The sequence below is a fragment of the Cololabis saira genome, chromosome 6 (assembly GCF_033807715.1).
Source record: "Cololabis saira isolate AMF1-May2022 chromosome 6, fColSai1.1, whole genome shotgun sequence".
Lineage (NCBI taxonomy): Eukaryota > Metazoa > Chordata > Actinopteri > Beloniformes > Belonidae > Cololabis > Cololabis saira.
The window spans coordinates 3,352,374-3,373,191 of NC_084592.1; the positions used below are offsets into that span (position 1 = coordinate 3,352,374).

Below are 20,818 nucleotides of genomic sequence, written 5' to 3' on the forward strand. Positions count from 1 at the left end.
ATGGATATTGAAAGGCCTATTTGAGTTATTTATTTCTTAGTTACCGTATTTCACAATAATTATCGTGAAATTTTTATTTCACTAGTTATTTTACAGTCATATAATTCAGGCAACAGTTCAAAAAACATTTTTAATAACACAAACCCACATCAATATCGGATCGGATCGGATCGGATCAAGTGGTGATAATCGATTCTGAATCTTAAAAATCGTAATTGAATCGGTTCTTGACATTTGAATGGATACCCAGCCCTACTCTGAACCTAAATTCAGTTTTCCAGAATTTTAGCTTAGTATTTTAAGGATACAATTGTTGTACTGGCACTGGCATCACTGGTCACACAGACTATATTTGGAGCCATTTACAAATGAGCGTTGTAGAAGTGGGTGATGATTGTACATTATTTTAGTGGCTCAGCTGGATACATATATTTATGATTCTTTTCCAGATTCAGCATATCAATGTGTGGATCTGTGTTGTCAGTCAGGTTTATTCCTGAGTTGATCTGATGAGACAAACTGAACAAGTGAAAGATATTTCTTTTTTTGTGAAACCTACAGCACAGTCCTAGAAATAAAATACAAAACTGAAGCATAACATGGTCAAATTTATTCATCAGGATGTTTTTATTTAAATTTCACCCAACGGGTCAGGAATGCACACGTGGTCAGGATTATATCCAGAACCAAAAGGAGGTCACATTTGCCACCACAGCGTCAGTCTTAGGTGAAGGGTGTCAGGGGTGTATCCAGTCCTGCTCAACCTAAACGGGTTCCAGAGCTCCAGTACTTGCTTCTTCAGAGCCTGGATGTACCGAGTCCAGACCTGGCAGAGTCCCGGCTCTCCAGAGTCCAGACCTGGCAGAGTCCCGGCTCTCCAGAGTCCCGGGTCTCCAGAGTGCAGACCTGGCAGAGTCCCGGCTCTCCAGAGTCCAGACCTGGCAGAGTTCCGGGTCTCCAGAGTCCAGACCTGGCAGAGTTCCGGGTCTCCAGACCCGGGAGCAACACATCGTAAGCAACACATTGTGAGCCTGAATCTTCACAGTCTGGACGGAGCTGATCAAAAGTCATGATTCTTCTAGTTTTATGACTAAACTTCAAGTCCCAGGGAGCACACAACTGCCATGACGTGGCAACAGCGAGCCGGCTGCTGGGAATCCTAGTCATTCTAGCCCAGGGGTCGGCAACCCAACATGTTTTAGAGCCATATTGGACCAAAAACACAAAAAACATTTCTGGAGTCGCAAAAAATGAAAAGTCTTGTATCAGCCTTAGAATGAAGGCAACACATGCTGCATGTTTCTATATTAGTTATTACTGGGGGAAAATTTTTTTTTTCATTATGCACTTCGAGAAAAAAGTCAAAATGTCGAGAAAAAAGTCGAAATTTCGAGAAAAAAGTCGAAATGTCGAGATTAAAAAAGGAAAAAGGAAGAAAAAAGAGAAAAAAAGAAGAAAAAAAAGAAGAAAAGAAGAAAAAAAAAGAAAAAAAAGAAAAAAGAAAAAAAAAGAAAAAAAAAGGTCAAACATTTCTGAAAAAGCTCCAGGAGCCACTAGAGCGGCGCTAAAGAGCCGCATGCGGCTCTAGAGCTGCGGGTTGCCGACCCCTGCTCTAGCCAATGGTCTCATTGACAGTGCTGTGAACTGGTGTTATAATCAACGTCCCAGAAGAGGCCGCTCCGCTCAAATCAGCTCAGCTACAATTACGTTTCAAGTCCATCTTGGACCTGGACTGTTGCTAGGCTACGTCCATTTACACACAGAAGATCACGCCGCGTGGCAGTTGGACGGCATTGAGAATCTGGCTCCCATCCTACATGGATATGACATGAACCGGTGAAGCCTCTGGGTGAACAATTCACAGGGCTTTAGAACAGTACAAGGGGAGGTTCAGTATAAACATTTAATATACATGTCATTACTCAAAGAAGGTGGTGGTGAGATATCCGTCTTTAAAAGAGCAGACTAACTTGAAATGTTGCTGCGACCTTGTAATCTCACAAACCTAGCCAGGGTGGCAGCACTTGGGCGTGTGCCACTTCTGAAAAGCTTCCGGTGAGACCTGAGGAAGAAGCAGAACCAGAACCAGGACCAGGACCAGGACCAGGACCAGAACCAGGACCAGGACCAGGCCACGGCTCTCACTCCCTGTGGGAATGAGACATCATATAGCTCTTTTCCACTAGTACCTCCTCAGCCCGACTCTCCTCTACTCGGTTTGGTTCTTTTCCACTAGGGGTCTAACGTGCCGAGTAGATACTTTTCTGTATCTATTCTGCCGAGGTTCTAAGCTGCTGAGTCGGCTGTATCTGACATCATCACACTACAGGACACCGATTGGTCGGACATCATTTCAAGAGCGACTCGCGGCTTCTTGTTCATTTTTTTTGAAGAACAATGGCAGCACAGAAATCTGTTCCGTGGTCAAATTCCGAGGTGGAGACCTTCTTAAACCTGGTGGTGAGGAAAATATCGAGAGAGCTGGATGGGGCCACGAGGAATGAAAGAATAGACCAAGAGTTTCTCAGTCCATGTCTGCTCAAGGCTATAATCGCACTTTTCAGCAGCGCAGAGACAAACTGAAAAAGTTAAAAAGCGATTATCGTGCGGTGAAAGATCACAATAGCCGGAGTGGGTCTTCTTCGTTTGTGTCGCACAATCAAATACGTCACAGCAGCTTCACTCCAACCTCCTACTTCTGATCTGGGTGTTGAAAAGAAACGAGGACAAGTTGAGTGGAGTCGGGCTGAGAAGCTGCTAGTGGAAAAGCAGCAATACCAGCCTGCAGGAAACAGTCCTATGCAGACTCTACAGGCCACGTGAAGGCTAGCGCCCCATGTATCCACAGTCCTCATCCAGCTCTTCCTCCTCTTCCTCAGCCCCCCATCCTGCAGTTACAGTTCGAGAGGGCAGGACTGGGGTACCACTGTCCTCCCCTAACGCCCCCCTGTCTGGAAGGGGGTGCCGGCCTTGCTGGCCATGCTCAAGGGCCTCCGGCAGCTCTTGTCCACCGAAGGTCAGCGTGAGGAGGTTCACATCGTTGCCAGAGCTTTCCTGCAGCATCTGCTCCTGGTTATCTGCTCCACCGCTCCCTGCAGTCGGTCTGTTGGTTGGGACGGCAGAGCTCTGAACGTCTGTTAAAGTCTGGGACTGGGGCGGCTCTGAAAGCAACAACCCGGCCACTGTTTGGGGCTTGGTAGAAGAAGGCACCAACAAACAAGATGATGAGGTGAGTGAATGAGTCTGGTGTTCGTAAGCTCCTCCTGTGTTCCCTCCAGCGCTCTCTGTTGAACCCTCTTCATCGCTCTCCTCCGAACTTGACTGACTGCTGTTTTTCCTTCTTTTAGAGGGCGTTATCGGCCACACCTTCAACAAGGAGGGCAGGGACACGGTCCACGATGCAACTAAATGGCTCTCCTCGGAGGGACGGAAGGAAGTCTGGTGGAAGAAAAGTACAGAAGAATGTTAAAAATGAGGGTCAGAGTGATTCATAACAATACAACCTGCAAACTCTTCATTGTACCAGAGTAGTCTGGAGCAGCGGTCGCCAACTCAAAATATTTTAGATCCATATTGGACCAAAAACACAAACAACAAAATATGTCTGGAGCTGCAAAAAATGAAAAGTCTTGTATCAGCCTTAGAATGAAGACAACACATGCTGCATGTTTCTATATAAGTTAGAACTGGGGGAAGATTTAGTTTTTTCATTATGCACTTCGAGAAAAAAATTTGAAATGTCGAGAAGAAAGTCAAAATGTCGAGAAAAAAGTCGAAATGTCGAGATTAAAAAAGGAAAAAAGAAAAAGAGAAAAAGAAAAAAAAAAGGGAAAAAAAGAGAAAAAAGGAAGAAAAAAAGGAAACAAATAAAAAAAGAAAAAAGAAAAAAAAGAAAAAGGGAAAAAAGGAAAAAAAGAAAAAAAAGGAAAAATAAAAAAGGAAAAAAAGGAAAAAAATTAAAAAAAGTGAAAAAAGGAAAAAAAATAAAAGAAAAAAAGGAAAAAGAGAAAAAAAGGAAAAAAGAAAAACAAAGAAAAAAAAGGAAAAAAAAGGTCAAACATTTTTGAAAAAGCTCCAGGGAGCCACTAGCCACTCTAGAGCCGCGGGTTGCCGGCCCCTGGTCTAGAGGCAAATGTGAGGCCATCTGTCCAAAAGAACTCCTCCACAATGATGAGAGACTCCAATGGGACACCAATACTGCTGGGTACTGCTGCTTAGGGAGGATCTACAAGATTTACAATCCATCCAGAAGAACCTCCCTCTTCCAGCTCATACTACCACGCACCTTTACGTTGCCTTGGTTACGTCAAGTCAACTCATCCACTAGCAGGCACTGCTGAGTTCTGAGTCAATATACCGCATCTCTCTATTGACCAGACCTTTAGTTCTCCAGACCGGTCTTGGTCTCAGGACCACTTTTTGGTGGTCTTTGGTCTGGTCTCGGTCTCAACAGTCTTTGGTCCTGGTCTTGTCCCGGTCTCAGGTCTCTGGGTCTCGGATAATTGAGAGCCCGTTGCACCAAGGTGACAGAATCTGGTGATCAGCAGTTCTTCCTCTGGTTAATGTACAGTTTTGTAAACTATTTGTATTTTGCATTTGATTTAATGTTTTGGTGCATCTGTATTTAATTACAGTTTTGTGTTTATTGGCCTTGTTTGAATAAATATATGAATAATATTTGCATATCGTTGTGATTGATTAAGCATCAGGTTAATTTCAGTGAAGCTGATATACGGTGTAATCTGATTACTATAATGTAATTTCAAGTTGATAATTGTATCTTTAATATTTAAAATTCATGTTTCTTTTACTATTGTTTATTACTATTGTTTTTGTCTAAAGAAAATACAAAAACTGGACAATAAACTACGTAACTGTCAACCTTGAAGATCTGGGTTTTATGTTACTTGGAGCTGGGTCGCAAACAAATATATTAAACCAAACTAAATACGGCATCGTGTATTTAAGGGTGCAGGTGGGGCTCAGTCGGAGCGCTCCCGGTTCTTGTTTCAGATGCCGTTTCAGGATTAACAGAAACAAGGATGAGTGGACATATTTCATTACTGTTGTGACTATTGGCCCATTTCTGCATTAATGTGGGCTGGGCAGAGTCCTCCTGGGCCTGGTACGGCTCTGACCTCAACTGAGGATCAATCATGTAACGTAAGGTGTTGTTCACCTGAGGACTAGATTTACCTGCTTTTATGTTCTGTAAGAGACCAGTTGGGGTTTTCTATGAAGTTACGTCCTGATCCAAACATTACAAAAACAAGTAATTGTACTGATCTGCAAAAGACAAAGCAGGTTCTGCAGTGGAAACTGTGGGGTGACAGCTGTGTGTGTTTTTCTGTTTAAATACCTCAGAAGAACCACAACTCCGTCAAACGTCTCTCGTTACGTGTGTGGGTGTGTGTTTTGCTCAGAAGTGCTGCTGCTGTTATTTCCTGTCACTCTACCGCTGGTTATGTAGCGCAATTTCAGCATTTTTGCTGTTTCCAACTTCCCTGTTGAAGACATTCTCAGAGTTTTCACATCTCTTTTTACCAGAGCGGTGTGACCACATGTGACAGGGCTGATGCTGCTGCTGCTGATGCTGCTCCATCACAGATGGGGTTGATACTGGGGATAACCCCGCAAGTCTCACTTTAATCTCATCTAACGGGACGTTTAAAAACAACAGGAGTTGGGTCATATGCTCGATTTAGGGGGAATAAAGAAATAAAATAGATTAGAGTAAAGAGTCAATAAAAAATAATTTAAAAAAAGCTCAAATCTAAGCCAGATATATTAATTAACCCTCAAAACCCTAAAGTCCCCAGATCTAGGGGCGATGATTAGAGAATGCAAGTACGAGCATAATACACATATATTGTTTTTCGGCACTACCTTGTTCTCTATAGCTGATATAACATGAATTACTCCTATGTGGGATCAATAAAGTTCTTATTTTTGCCGTCTGAGAAAATTAAATATATTATATTTGGTGCCTAACTGTTTCCCAAGTATAATAGTGCGCGTGTGAATGAATAAATGAGACGTAAAACGTACATTTCTTTGTAGAAAGGCGCTTTATGAAAATAAGTCCATTTACTTGTATTAGTTTGCAGCGTAGTCTTGAATATCCAATATGGCGGCAACGTCAGTAGGCGATGCAATGTGCTGATTGGCTATCCAGAAACACTTTGAAACCCGTGCCAAAGATCTCTGATTGGCTCTTAGTATTGGCACGTCAAAACACTGCCATAACTCGTAGTTGTAAAAAAAGTTTGTAGCTTTTGAAAAAAAGTTTGTAGCTTTTGCAAAAAAAGTTTGTAGCTTTGTAAAAAAAGTTTGTAGCTTTGTAAAAAGTTTGTAGCTTTGTATTTAGAAGTACAAATATGTTTTGCAAATACAAATATTTTTTTCACATGCACAAAATATTTCTACAAGTACAAATATTTTTTGCAAGTACAAATATTTTTTGCACACGCACAAAATATTTCTACAAGTACAAAGTTTATTTACAGATACAAAATACTTATGGCATTAATTTGAGCCCATACACATCTATCATCTCCTCCAGGTTCTACATCTTTAGTGTTGTTCAAATCAAATACGTCACAGCAGCTTCTCTCCAACCTCCTACTTCTGATCTGGGTGTTGAATTGTTATGGAAAGGAAACCAGGCAGAGTTGAGATGAGCTGAGATGCTCCACCAATTAGTTACTTATTGGTGGAGTAATCACATGGTGTTCTCTGCATCTTCTCCTCATTTTGACCCTTCGATCCAACTACCATAGGCAGAATCTGGACTGATGGCTGAATATAATGTTCCTCCTCGTGTCCATGTTCCAGTCCATGTGTGTCCCAAATCCGTGCAAGTGTTAACAGCCACAGCAACATCAGCTGGTTGGCATTAACGGAGTAGGTTTGGCACATTTATCATGGGCGCAACCCACATACACAGCTCTGTGATGACAGCTAGCCACACTGCAAACACTCAAAATCTTAACAAGAATATTTGTCTTATTTCTAGTTAAAATGTCTCATTTTTAGTCAAAAGAAATCTCATTACTCTTAAAACAAGACTCATCATTGGAAAAAAAACAACAATTTTCACCCGTTTCAAGTAGATTTTCACTTAAAATAAGTAGAAAAATCTGCCAGTGGAACAAGATTATTTTCTCATTACAAGCAAAAAAATCTTGTTCCACTGGCAGATTTTTCTACTTATTTTAAGTGAAAATCTGCTTGAAACAGGTGAAAATTGTCAAATAACAAGTTATTTTTCTGGTAATGACTCTTGTTTTAAGTGTGATGAGATTTTCTGACTAAAAATTTGACATTTTAACTAGAAATAAGATAATATTCCTAGTAAGATTTTGAGTTTTTGAAGTTCATTAACTAAATTCAACTCTCAATTAAAAGACCATGCTAATTATGCATGTATTTTAGTGTGATATAAGTTCAACAGATGAGGTACATAAAAAAAAAAATACAAAAATAACACCAATTACTCTCCATACAGTTGTCATGGAGATGAACTCTAGCTATGGACACTAAAGGTGTTTTTGGTGCCAGGTTGTAAGTATTTTTATTTTTGTTGGATTTTTTAACATGGTGGTGAGATTAACACACTTTTAGAACTAGCCAGTGCCGCATATTGGATTTTTCCATTCAGTTTTCACCCATCTCCTTCCTTTGCCCAGGTCAACATGTTTTCCTCCTCCGCACTCCGTTTACCAGCAGCTAAATGAACCTGGACATGAAGCCGTACGTCACGCTGAAGTTACTCACCAAGACTGATGGCAGAGGTTTCCTTCTCAGGCAGATGAAACCAGCAGAGAAGAGAACGGCCAGGACTCCCAACGCAGCCATCACCACCAAACACAGCCCCACTGAGATGACGGCGTCTGCAGAAAGGACATGGTGTTAATGCACTGGCAAAGCTTTCCTGCATCACTACTGCTGCCCGACACCAGAGGAAGAAGAACTTTGCTGCCTTCAAAGTCCAGTGCAGAGGAAAAAGAAAGAAAGTGGCAGAGATAGAGATTACAGATACGGTGAGTGGTTCAGGAGTCACTGCTTTCTGACATTGAGAGGAGCCAGTTGAGGTGGTTCAGACATTTGGTTAAGGTCTCTCCCGTATACCTCCCCCTTGGGGGGTGTTTTTGTCATGGTTTCTCAGTTGGGGATAGGTTATTTACTTGATAACTCTCCTGTCGTTCCAGATCCTGCCACCCTCATCAGCCAGACATCCTCTCATTCCCTTCACCCGTGCTTCCCCGGCCCAGCTCCACCCCTGGTTTCCCTCATCATCAGTTCCCCTTATATACCGGCCCATTTCCACCTTCCAGTTTGCCAGATTGTCAAGTGTTTATGACTCGCTTTCCAGCGTTCCCGATTCTGATCTGTTTTCCGACTGCCTGCCTGCCTGCCTGCCTGATTCCCGGTTCTTGGATTTTTGCCTGCCCCTTCGGATTGGTTTGCCCCCTGCCTGCCTTTGACCCGATTAAAGCCTCTTGGACTCTGATTCTGTTTGGTGTTGTGCTTTTGGGTTCTCTGTCTTTTGAGCCGTGACAGTTTTGGGTTTACTGCTGTGTTCAGACGTGAAAAAAACCAACAAACATACTTTTCAGCTGGCTCTGAACCAAAGTGTGGAAGTGTGGAGTAGTGCTGGGCGGTATGACCAAATATTTATATCACGGTATTTTTCAAAATTATACCGGTTTCACGGTATATTACGGTATTTTTTTTTTTTTCATGCACAACTGGGTGTTAACCACATTTTCTAATGATTTGGAAAGGAATTGCTGCAGTAAATTGGCTTAGAATGGCCTATTTTACTGTCATGACGAGGAAATATTGTAGTTTTTCATTTATTTTGCCAATTTTTTCACCATTGCATAAATCAAATAAATTTCATTTAGGCATGCTTTTATGAACATAAAAAACTGAACATTTTTTAATTTCCAGCATTATGTTGTTTTGGTTCCACCTCCTGGTGAATGTTAGGTCAAATTCTTATGTGGTTACTTTTTGGTTGGCCAACGATTTATGTTTGTGGTGCAACCGGTACGGGAGTGGCCAGTCTATTTCCTTATATTACAACCTACAACGCCGTTATTAATTGTTCGTTTTTTTCCCACTTATTCCACCGAACACCAAAAGTGTTTTTTTGCCATTTTCGGCCGAACAATCGGTGCATCACTGCTGCTAAACAGTCCCCTCACAAACAGTGTCCAGCGGTGCTACATTCCGCTGCGCACGCTACTGTACATACTCACCGGTACTACAGTATATGAAAAATTCATATCATAAGAAAAATAAACACCGGTATTAGGTATGAATCGGTATACCGCCCAGCACTAGTGTGGAGCTCAGGCTGCTGTCCCCATGAGAAGAGCTGGATGGACGGATGTCTACCCTACTACTGTCCTCTGTGGCCTCCTCCACAGACTTTACACTTGTCATGCATTTATTTTACTTTCAGTTTACAACTAAAAAGAACAAACCAAGTGGTAATACAAGATTAGGTAGAAAATGAGCAACAAACGAATAAAAAAAGAAAATTAGAGAAAGCGCTGTGACCGATAATTTCTCTTTCCTTTAGCTCAGGGCTCGTCAACCCGCGGCTCTAGAGCCGCATGCGGCTCTTTAGCGCCGCCCTAGTGGCTCCTGGAGCTTTTTCAGAAATGTTTGACCTTTTTTTCTTTTTTTTCTTCTTTTTTTCCTTCTCTTTTTTCTTTTTTCCTTTCCTTTTTAATCCCGACATCTCGACTTTTTCTCAACATTTCGACTTTTTTTCGACATTTCTGACCTTTTTCTCGACATTTTTGACTTTTTTCTCGAGATTGTACTTCAACATTAATCTCGACATTTCGACTTTTTTCTCGACATTTCGACTTTTTCCTCAACATGCGGCTCCAGACATATTCGTTTTTTGTGTTTTTGGTCCAATATGGCTCTTTCAACATTTTGGGTTGCTGACCGCTGCTTTAGCTCCGTCCAGTCTGGACCTGTGACTGGAGGCTGCAGACAGAGCGATGAGGGGAACTGTACAGAGGCCTGATGCACGTACCTGTAGGGAAAAGGCCCGAGGTGAAAGCACACACAGGCTGGCTGAAGTCGGAATGCTTGTCCACCAGATCATCGTTGAAGCGGACTGAGATGCAGTACCGTGTTCCAGGAACCAGGTCTGGTAAAGCCACCGTGTTTAGAGACCGGATGTCTTTGGTGAACTGCAAACATGGAGGACACAGACAGACGGGTCATCAGTTGAGACATCATTGCATCATGCAGGTCCTTTAGTCCACAAGACTCATTTAGCAGTAGCTGTACTATAATCCCCCCCCTGTGATGTAGCCCAGCTGAAGGTGAGGGGGGGTCTCACTGCCTAGGTTGGGTGTTTTTGTACCACTAGTCTTACTAATAAGACACCAAACATGGTTAAATGTGTGTTCTACATGATGGTGGATGATGCGGGACAGAAGACGCTGCTCCTGCTATCAGGAGTTCCAGCCAACGTTATTTGATTTAATACATTATTCACCTTTACAAAAGGAAGACTCTGTCATAGCTGCCTTAGATACAACAAAGCTTTTGACCAAGAGAACTGAAATGTTTCTCTCTATTACATTGCAAAAATGTTCAGTTCAGCTGGCTTAGCTCATGCCTATGATGCTAACTAATATGAACTAAGTCTGTTCACACATCCTCATTTCAGATGCTTTGACTGATCATTTCCATACCTGTCTGGTGTTGCTCCTAATCTGAAGCTGGTATTGTATATTGGTGTAGGTGTCCAGGAAGTGTTGGTGTCCGGGCCGGAGGTGGAGGTGGACACACAGGTCTGAGTCGCAGGGCGACACGCTCAGCACCGGCAGCTCCAGGTGACCTGGGCACCCACACACACACCCGTTAGAGAGAAACGCTCAGCTCTGCACCCCATAATGACAAGTTGAAAATTGATTTCTTATTCTTCCAAATATAATCAAAAATAAACTAAATATAACGTGTATAAATATTCACAGCTTTTGCTCAATATCTTGTTGAAGTTTGAAAGCAATTACGGCCGCAAGTCTTTTTGAGTCCAAAGCTATGAGCTATAATAATTCTGAATCTTAAAGGAGACCTATTACGGCATCTAATACCTATTTTAAACAGGCCTTGAATGTCTTAAAAACAAGCTTTTGATTGTTTTTGCTAAATAAATTAGAAATTCAGCCTCTAAACCATGTCTTTATCTTCCCATTCTCTAACCTCATTATCTATGCAGGATTCTGAGTGGGCGGGGCTATGATAATGAGGCTCTGTGCTGATTGGCTGCTTGAATGACGCGATACACCGCTATGAAAAAATGGAGGAAGCTCCGGCCGGTAGAGTTAGGGCCAGTCCCAATCCCCCCTAGTCCTACTTTTCAGCACTACCCCTACATTTTGCACTTTCCTGTGAGGGTAGGGGTGTCCCAATTCCTCTTTGCATGTAGGGCTAGTGAAGAAAACTAGTGTACTGTCCCTACGGATCCAGGGATTTCAGATGCTCACTATCTGAACTAGGGCCAGAAAAATTTCCCAGAATGCTTTTCGTCGTCATTTGCAGACTGAATCAAACAAAAAAACATGGCGGACATTTCTAATTTTTTAGTGAATAAAATCAATATTTTGAGTTAGTTTCTGCATAAAAATGCGTTTTGATTACATTTCCAGCGAGAAATATATTATTTTACTTTCATAATATTCACTCAGTGAATGTACATAATCACTCACTTGCCCGTTGTTGCGAAAATCACGCCAGAATAAAGGCTGATTTATGGTTCTGCGTTACACCAACGCAGAGCCTACGGCGTAGGGTACGCGGCGACGCGCGCCGTACGCTGTACCCTACGCCGTACCTTACACCATACCCTACGCCGTAGGCTCTGCGTCGATTTAACGCGGAACCATAAATCAGCTCCGGAGCCGGCAGGCAGAAATCCAGAAATTTTCGGAGCAAATTTCTTAACAGGCGGAGCTACAACTGTTAGATTTCATCTATTAAACCAACATTTATCTTCCTAAATTATTTATTTCAGCCAGCGGCAATTCTCAACAGTGCTGCAGGTTTCTCCCCGGGACGACGGCGCAGGTTGACCCGGCGATCACGTCTGTACGTGATCTGCTGCTGCTGCTGCTCCGAGCCGGCTGCTCTTCTCATCCCGAAAACATCGGATCAAATTTCTTAACAGGCGTTATTTGGATAAACTGGATAAACATTAGTGAAGAGTATTAGGGCCATGCAGGAGAAGAAATGTTTGAGAGGGGAAGATTTTTTTTATTGTGTACTTCGAGAAAAAAGTGGAAATGCCGAGATTAATGTTGAAATACAATTTGGTGAATAAAGTGGAAATGTCTCCTCTGGCCCATCCAATCCAGTTGACAGCGACTGACAGCTATGTACTACTACTACTACTGTCATTTAGCAGAAGCTTTTATCCTAAGCGACTTACATATGAGAGAATAACACAAGCACATAAATCACGCAGCAGCCGTAACTAACTAACTAACTAACTAACTTACATCCTTGGAGTGGAAGGTTAAGGGCACGTTTTTGAAGTTATGCAACTGCATATGAGTGATATGTGTTTGAAATCAATATCGTCATCAAATTTTGACTTTTTTCTCAACATTTACTTTTTTCTCAAAATTGTACTTCAACATTAATCTTGACATTTAGACTTTTTTCCCGAAGTGCATAATGAAAAAAAAAAAATCTTCCTCCTCTAAAATATTATTTTTATTTTTCTCCTGCCTGGCCCAAATACTCTTCTGTAATAAATAAATAAGTAAATAAATAAATAAATATATATATTATTTGGTCATATTGTGTGTAGAATTTTGAGGAGACAAATGAATTCATTTTGGAATAAGGTTGTAATATAAAATGTTGACAAGAGTGCCTGTAGTAGAAATGGGCGTTCTGCTATCAGGCGCCACTACTATGGAACCAACTTCCAATCTGGGTTAAGGGGGCTGACACCACCTCCACCTTTAAAACTAAACTTAAAACATTTCTGTTTAGTAAAGCCTATAGTTAGTGTTTAGTAAACCTCTAGCTGGTGTTGGTAAATCTCTAGTTAGTGTAAACTTTAGTGTGTCAGAGTCGCTCCTGTGGTTTCTTGTGCTGGCCCCCCCTTCTCCTCCCTTTTCTCTCTTTTGTCCATGTTGCAGCATCCTTTGCCGGACACCGGAACCTGCAGGTGGTCGTGGGTGGCTTGTAGCTTGCATTACGGAGCACAAGTCTTTCCCCGACCCTGCACCCCAACCTGGGACTTGCTGATTGGGCCGGAGCTTCGGGAGCTGCGTGCTGGCCTGCGGTCCCCACCCCTGGTCATCCCGTTGCTGCCCCCCCCTTCTCCTCCCTTTTCTCTCTTTTGTCCTGCAGGTGGCCATGGGTGGCTTGTAGCTTGCATTACGGAGCACAAGTCTTTTCCTGACCCTGCACCCCAACCTGGGACTTGCTGATTGGGCCGGAGCTTCGGGAGCTGCGTGCTGGCCTGCGGTCCCCACCCCTGGTCATCCCGTTGCTGCTTCCACCTGCCTGCTGTGCTGTTGCCGTCCCTGACCCACCAGTCTGGCCCTCGGCAGGAGGGTCCCCCCCTACGAGCCTGGTCCTGCTCAAGGTTTCTTCCCTCCTAAAGGGAGTTTTTCCTTGCCACTGTTTGGCTTAAGGTTTTTCTCCCACTAGGGGAGTTTTTACCTGCCATTGTTTATGTAATAACTGCTCGGGGGTCATGTTCTGGGTATGGGTCTCTGTAAAGCGTCTAGAGACAACTCTGTTGTATTAGACGCTATATAAATAAAATTGAATTGAATTGAATTGTAGTGTGTCTGGTGTCCGTTCTCTGCTCCTTACTGATGGGTCGGAATTCCGGGATCACGGCCTCCTTTGAAAAGTGTGTGTCCAGCTGAGCTGTCACTGTGGTGCTGTACGTCTCCGTTAGGTCCAACGCACCGGTCAGGTCGCACACCAGTGGCTGCTGGACCTGCATGCAGCTTTCCACAGGGAGGTGTTTCCTGCAGAGACACAGAAACAGTTCTGCTGTTACAACCAGCACAAGGTTTGAGTCTGTGATGACGGATTCCACTTTAACATCCAATGTCCCAAAAGCTTTCAAAGCTTTACTTTGGGGGACCCATTCATACATGCCAAAGGACATTATAGATGTCTGATTGGTCTCAATTGTATACATTCCAGTGTACTTTAATGTCCCTCAACAGTGTAGGATTTTAGAACATCAACACAGCACCTAGTGCCGTACTGTGGCGTATCACTCCGCCCAATCTAAAACAGACTAATCACTACAGATAAACTGACTAGTGTCATTATAGTCCCTGATTTACATCAGAATAGAAAGAATAGATTTATAAAATAATGGACCCTGAATTACCAAAATAACCTTCTTAACAAAAATAAATCTCCTCTTACACTTGAATCAATCTGTTTTATGATGTAAAATTGTATGTAATTATTTACTTTTATTTATTTATTTACTTAATTTTAGTTGTTAAATTTCTGGAAAAGAAAAAAGTCAAATCATACATGAGCGAAACTATTCAGTTTGTGGCTAAATATTTGTACTTGTATAAACTGAAGATCATAATGCAAACCTGACATTTACTTTTAGTTCAGTTTGTGGAAAATGGTTGTTCTGGCTTTATTTTTAAAACTTAAACAGTTATAAAGCATTACAAACTGTAACAATAGGGCAAACACACAGCATTGTTTTGTATTTTGTGTCTTTCAAATAAAAGACCATTTTTTCCAGTCATATGTTCCTCATTCAAGGTTGTTAAAAAAATACTGCTATAATATCGTATCGTGACCTCAATATCATGAATCGTACCGTATCGTGAGATTAGTGAATCGTTACAGCCCTAAACTAAACTAAACTTGACGTCACATTAACTTGTTCAGTCTGGATAAAGGCATGTCATTCTGAAGACATGGAGTAAAATAATCAGAGTTGATGGAGTTTTCAGTGTGCTCTCACAACCCTACAAGTCTCACCTTTAAAAGGCACGGTACTGTTACAATTCTTTCAATATTGAAGCCAAAACTGATACCTTATCTTCAATACTGTTCCCTCAATTATACTTTTTTGGATTTCAATGTAATACAAGTTTAGATACAGAACGTTACATTAGACATTTATGGTAGAAAACTCAGTAATGTGAGGATGCAGAGTTTATTAGTCTGAAATGCAGGCCATGTTAGCTACCCAGGGAACTACAGTACACCATTCTGAACACAGTATGTGCCTTTTATGTAGCTTTTAGCTCCAGTGTCTCTGTGCCCCCCCCCCCTCTTTTAAATGATAGTGCAACAGTGAAGTTGCAACAGAGGATCAGTATTAGATATTTCATGGCAGAATCTTTTCCCCCAACCTTGATGGTTCCAAAGAAATTTAATTTTTCTTTTTTACTAAGCACCCTCCCAGCCTGGAAGTCTCCCTCTTCTAACAGTCTCCAAAGGCCGACCCTCCCAGCCCCCCAGTCCCCCCCAGTCCCTCTCCCAGGGTCTTCTGTGTTGCTGGCTTCTCTGAGTGGAGTGGGTACTAACACCCATGTGGTGTGTCATCTCTGGTTGTGTTTGACAGATGTTTTCCAGCTGGAACTGACCTGCGTGTGTCCAGGCTGACCCGGTACGAGGTTCCTGGGGGGGTTCCTGGTCCGGGCGCCCACCTCAGCATGAAACCCAGGTGGCTGAAGTTCAGGGTGAGGTTCACAGGCATCGGCAGCTCGCTCACAGCTGGAACACAGTCACAAGATTACACTTAAAGAAGAGGACTTTTGTGAATAAGTGGATTATCGAATCACCTGAAAAACCACCTCCTGATTTTTACGATATTTGGGAGTTTTTTTCAAATTCAAGCTGTTTCCATCACAGGATCTTTTGTCAATATGTGGGTTTTGATGATGGAGCTGGTGGCCTGTCAGCTTCCCAGCCAATAGGATGATGGAAACAACACTGCTGCAACTGTGCAGCTCTCTGACCTTTGACCTGTTGCTTCTCCGTGTGGCCAGTAGGGGCAGTTGCTGACTTCTATCAATATTAATTGAAAGATTTTTCTGCAAGTTTGTTAATCTGTTGTTCTGTTTCCATGGTCTTAATCACTGTGGATAACAATCTAACTACAACAAAAAGTTCTTACATCTAGTTTTACAAGTGTATTTGTAATGACAGGGAAGAACATGAAAAACGTTAATAGTGGGTGTGTAATTGATCAATAATCAGTATTATTGGCAGTAAGAGAGGGAATGTGCATGACGTCACAGATGCGACTTCACAGCGGGTTTCACCCACTGAGTGACAGAAAGACTGAGTGTCAGCGTAAACTTTCAGTTTGAGCAACTGGAAAACATCTAAAATGGTAAAGAGCTGTTGTGCGATCGACTGTACTCATAGATTTAGCAAGAAATCTGAGTTATCGTTTTACAGACTGCTGAAAAATAAGCTTAAGAGAGACAAATGGATCGCTGCAATTCACAGAAACAACTGGATTCCAGACACCGAAACGTGGATTTGTGGTTCCCATTTTGTATCAGGTAATGTTGGATTTTTGGGTAGCTAACGCTAAACGGTCAAATCATAAAGTTCAGTTTCCTCATCACTTTAATTTCTACAACAAATCCTGCCTTGAAGTCGGACCAAGCGTCAAGACTTTTGTAAGCCTTCAAGCTTTGCTTCGTGTATTTCCCCGGCGTAGAAATTAAGTACATATAAATATCAGGAAACTGGATTCATGGCCAAATATTAATGTCCATGGACCACTGGTTCTTGGTAACTGTACCAAATATTAATGTCCATGGACCACTGGTTCTTGGTAACTGTACCAAATATTAATGTCCATGGACCACTGGTTCTTGGTAACTGTACCAAATATTAATGTCCATGGACCACTGGTTCTTGGTAACTGTACCAAATATTAATGTCCATGGACCACTGGTTCTTGGTAACTGTACCAAATATGAATGTCCATGGACCACTGGTTCTTGGGGTAACTGTACCAAATATTAATGTCCATGGACCACTGGTTCTTGGTAACTGTACCAAATATTAATGTCCATGGACCACTGGTTCTTGGTAACTGTACCAAATATTAATGTCCATGGACCACTGGTTCTTGGGGTAACTGTACCAAATATTAATGTCCATGGACCACTGGTTCTTGGTAACTGTACCAAATATTAATGTCCATGGACCACTGGTTCTTGGTAACTGTACCAAATATTAATGTCCATGGACCACTGGTTCTTGGTAACTGTACCAAATATTAATGTCCATGGACCACTGGTTCTTGGTAACTGTACCAAATATTAATGTCCATGGACCCCTGGTTCTTGGTAACTGTACCAAATATTAATGTCCATGGACCTCTGGTTCTTGGGGTAACTGTACCAAATATTAATGTCCATGGACCACTGGTTCTTGGTAACTGTACCAAATATTAATGTCCATGGACCACTGGTTCTTGGGGTAACTGTACCAAATATTAATGTCCATGGACCACTGGTTCTTGGTAACTGTACCAAATATTAATGTCCATGGACCACTGGTTCTTGGGGTAACTGTACCAAATATTAATGCCCATGGACCACTGGTTCTTGGGGTAACTGTACCAAATATCAATGTCCATGGACCACTGGTTCTTGGTAACTGTACCAAATATTAATGTCCATGGACCACTGGTTCTTGGGGTAACTGTACCAAATATTAATGTCCATGGACCACTGGTTCTTGGGGTAACTGTACCAAATATTAATGTCCATGGACCACTGGTTCTTGGGGTAACTGTACCAAAAATTAATGTCCATGGACCACTGGTTCTTGGGGTAACTGTACCAAATATTAATGTCCATGGACCACTGGTTCTTGGGGTAACTGTACCAAATATTAATGTCCATGGACCACTGGTTCTTGGTAACTGTACCAAATATTAATGTCCATGGACCACTGGTTCTTGGAGTAACTGTACCAAATATTAATGTCCATGGACCACTGGTTCTTGGTAACTGTACCAAATATTAATGTCCATGGACCACTGGTTCTTGGTAACTGTACCAAATATTAATGTCCATGGACCACTGGTTCTTGGTAACTGTACGGGTCACTGTCAAGTCCAACTGACGCTAATTTAAGCCGATAATCAGCTTTTATCCCGTCTTCTCCACTAGTTGCAGCTGTTTTTGCCACTCAAAGGGGACTGGTCCAGTGGGGAAGTGACGTCAATGCAGACCCTCTATAGAGGGCCCCAAAATCCAATTTTGCTTAGGGCCCCATGGAGGCTTGGGCCGGCCCTGACTGTCCCTCCCCAGAAGACAGAGCCTTAGCCAGACACGTAGCACTGGTCTGTACCGGAGACCCACCAGGGGTTCTGACCATAGACATATATACGTAGACACCACATCAAGTGTTCTTGCCCGCTGTTGCGATATGTCAACATCGTCACCATGTTGGATGTTCAAGACTGCGCTGTAAACTAATACAAGTAAATTGACTTATTTTCATAAAGCGCCTTTCTACAAAGAAATGTACGTTTTACGTCTCATTTATTCATTCACACACGCACTAATATACTTGGGAAACAGTTAGGCACCAAATATAATATATTTAATTTTCTCAGATGGCAAAAATAAGAACTTTATTGATCCCACATAGGAGTAATTCATGTTATATCAGCTATAGAGAACAAGGTAGTGCCGAAAAACTATATACAGGACTGTCTCAGAAAATTTGAATATTGTGATAAAGTTCTTTATTTTCTGTAATGCAATTAAAAAAAACTAAAATGTCATACATTCTGGATTCATTACAAATCAACTGAAATATTGCAAGCCTTTGATTATTTCAATATTGCTGATTATGGTTTACAGTTTAAGATTAAGATTCCCAGAATATTTTTTTGAGATAGGATATTTGAGTTTTATTAACCTGTAAGCCATGATCAGCAATATTAAAATAATAAAAGGCTTGCAATATTTCAGTTGATTTGTAATGAATCCAGAATGTATGACATTTTTGCATTACAGAAAATAAAATAACTTTATCACAATATTCTAATTTTCTGAGACAGTCCTGTATATCCCCCCTCACAAAAATAAGAAAAATAGAGAAACATATTTTCTCATCAACAAAACATGTTATTTTATTGTCTGAAAAATGGTTCAATGTTATTTTGTCTGAAAAATGGTTCAAATGTTATTTTATTGTCTGAAAAAATGGTTCAAATGTTATTTTATTGTCTGAAAAATGGTTCAAATATGTTATTTTGTTACTTGAAAATTTTGAAATATGTTTCTGTATTTTTCTTGTTTTTGTGATGGGGATATATTGTTTTTCATTGTTTTTATTGTCAGGACAGTGAAGGCGGCACTTACCCGGCTGGACCAGGGGCAGCCACGTGACCAGCAGCAGCTCCAACCACGTGACCAGCAGCAGCTCCATGGCCGTGACGCGGCCGCTCAGGACCACGCCCCCTCAGGACCACGCCCCCTCCTCCCAGCTGCAGCCTTCTTCATGACGATCTCTTCTCTGTTTACAGTCAAGTTTCTGTATCTTTAACTGAAGTTCGGTCTGTTTTAAAAACTTTATAATATCAAAATAATATACACGACTCAGTCCAGAAAAGCCGGTGGAAATACATGCCAGTTAGAGCACCTAACTAGGTTGTAAACGTTTAAATAAACTCGGACGCCCACTCACCGGAAACGGGCTTGGAGCTCGTCTCCTTCATCGCCTCAGCTAAATCAAGACCGTTATGAGCCAGAAACGCTTCCACGTTCGTGGTAGCGTGTTTGTACGGTTCTACAGCAGCGGTACCGCATGGATCTGTCCCCTCAGCCGCCCAAACACCCCTGGGAGCTGCCCATTCACTGCTGCTGCTGCTGCTGCCGCTGCTGCTGCTGCCGACGACCCGCGTGTGTTCACCGCGGTGATGCTTTCATGGGAGTCCGGCTTTCTCAACTTCTCATCGCTTTGTTTTGTTTCTTTAAAAACGCATATATGAAAGAAATGCCGTTTTAAAAGTGTTAACATAACACTAGGGATTTCAGAAAAGGGGCTTTATTTCGCCGAAGCCAATACATTCGATCAGAATACGAATGAAAATGATTGTGTTTCAAAGAGGACTGTCGGAATGGAAAAAAACAAATATACAAGGCGGCGTCTGAATGCAACGCTACCCGGAGTCGTTTATACGAAGTCACGTGGTTTAGTATTAACGTACAGTATACACGTTTATATGTATATGGGTTTGGCTAGGATTCATTAATTAAAAATAACAAGAGAATAGGAAAAATGATGCTGGAAATGACAAACAAGATTAAGCCCATTGTGTTGAGGGAGTACCAGGATTTCTTAAGCCCAAAATCCCCTCGGAAAACCCCTTTCGATTTTACCCATAGGTTTTTTACAAAGAGCTTTCTCTCCTTTTCTTCCTCCAGATTTTTATTTGTCTATTAGTTGAAACAAACAAATGACAGTTAAGTATGTTTTTGGACCAGATAATGTTTGAACAGATACAAAAGAAATTACCTTATTCAAATGCAAAACAATACATGTTAAAAAAAGACAAGATGTTTATGAAACATACAAGAGATTATAGGCATTAAATAAATACATAGAATAAATAAAAAAAGAGGAAAGGCCAGGCAGATATATATATATATATATATATATATATATATATATATATATATATATATATATATATATATATATATATATATATATATATATATATATATATATATATATATGTGATACTCACAAAAGTATTTTTGTAGAATTATTATTATTG

At 41.5% G+C, this 20,818-nt stretch overlaps 1 protein-coding gene across 2 annotated transcripts; it reads right to left on the reverse strand.

Annotated features, from left to right (window-relative positions):
• Nucleotides 1-588: 588 nt before the first annotated feature.
• Nucleotides 589-19,893, reverse strand: crfb2 (cytokine receptor family member b2). Of its 2 annotated transcripts, none has more exons than XM_061723050.1 (8): nt 19,723-19,893; nt 19,398-19,551; nt 15,639-15,768; nt 13,873-14,033; nt 10,731-10,876; nt 10,061-10,220; nt 7,777-7,892; nt 589-3,438 (listed from the first exon to the last, which is right to left on the reverse strand). In XM_061723050.1, exons 2-8 carry the CDS (start codon nt 19,462-19,464, stop codon nt 2,827-2,829), a joined length of 1,392 nt encoding a protein of 463 aa, XP_061579034.1. In that variant the 5' UTR covers nt 19,465-19,551; nt 19,723-19,893; the 3' UTR covers nt 589-2,826. The 2 variants fall into 2 exon arrangements, with proteins under 2 accessions (XP_061579034.1, XP_061579035.1); XM_061723051.1 differs by having other exon boundaries at nt 19,398-19,593.
• Nucleotides 19,894-20,818: the final 925 nt, after the last annotated feature.

Coding starts and splice junctions, on each gene's coding strand:
- crfb2 (XM_061723050.1), bottom strand. CDS start 19,464: ATGGAGCTGCTGCTGGTCACGTGGTTGGAGCTGCTGCTGGTCACGTGG. Junction 15,769..19,397: donor GCTGCCCCTGGTCCAGCCGG/GTAAGTGCCGCC, acceptor ACTGTGTTCCAG/CTGTGAGCGAGCTGCCGATG. Junction 14,034..15,638: donor GTCAGCCTGGACACACGCAG/GTCAGTTCCAGC, acceptor GTGTCTCTGCAG/GAAACACCTCCCTGTGGAAA.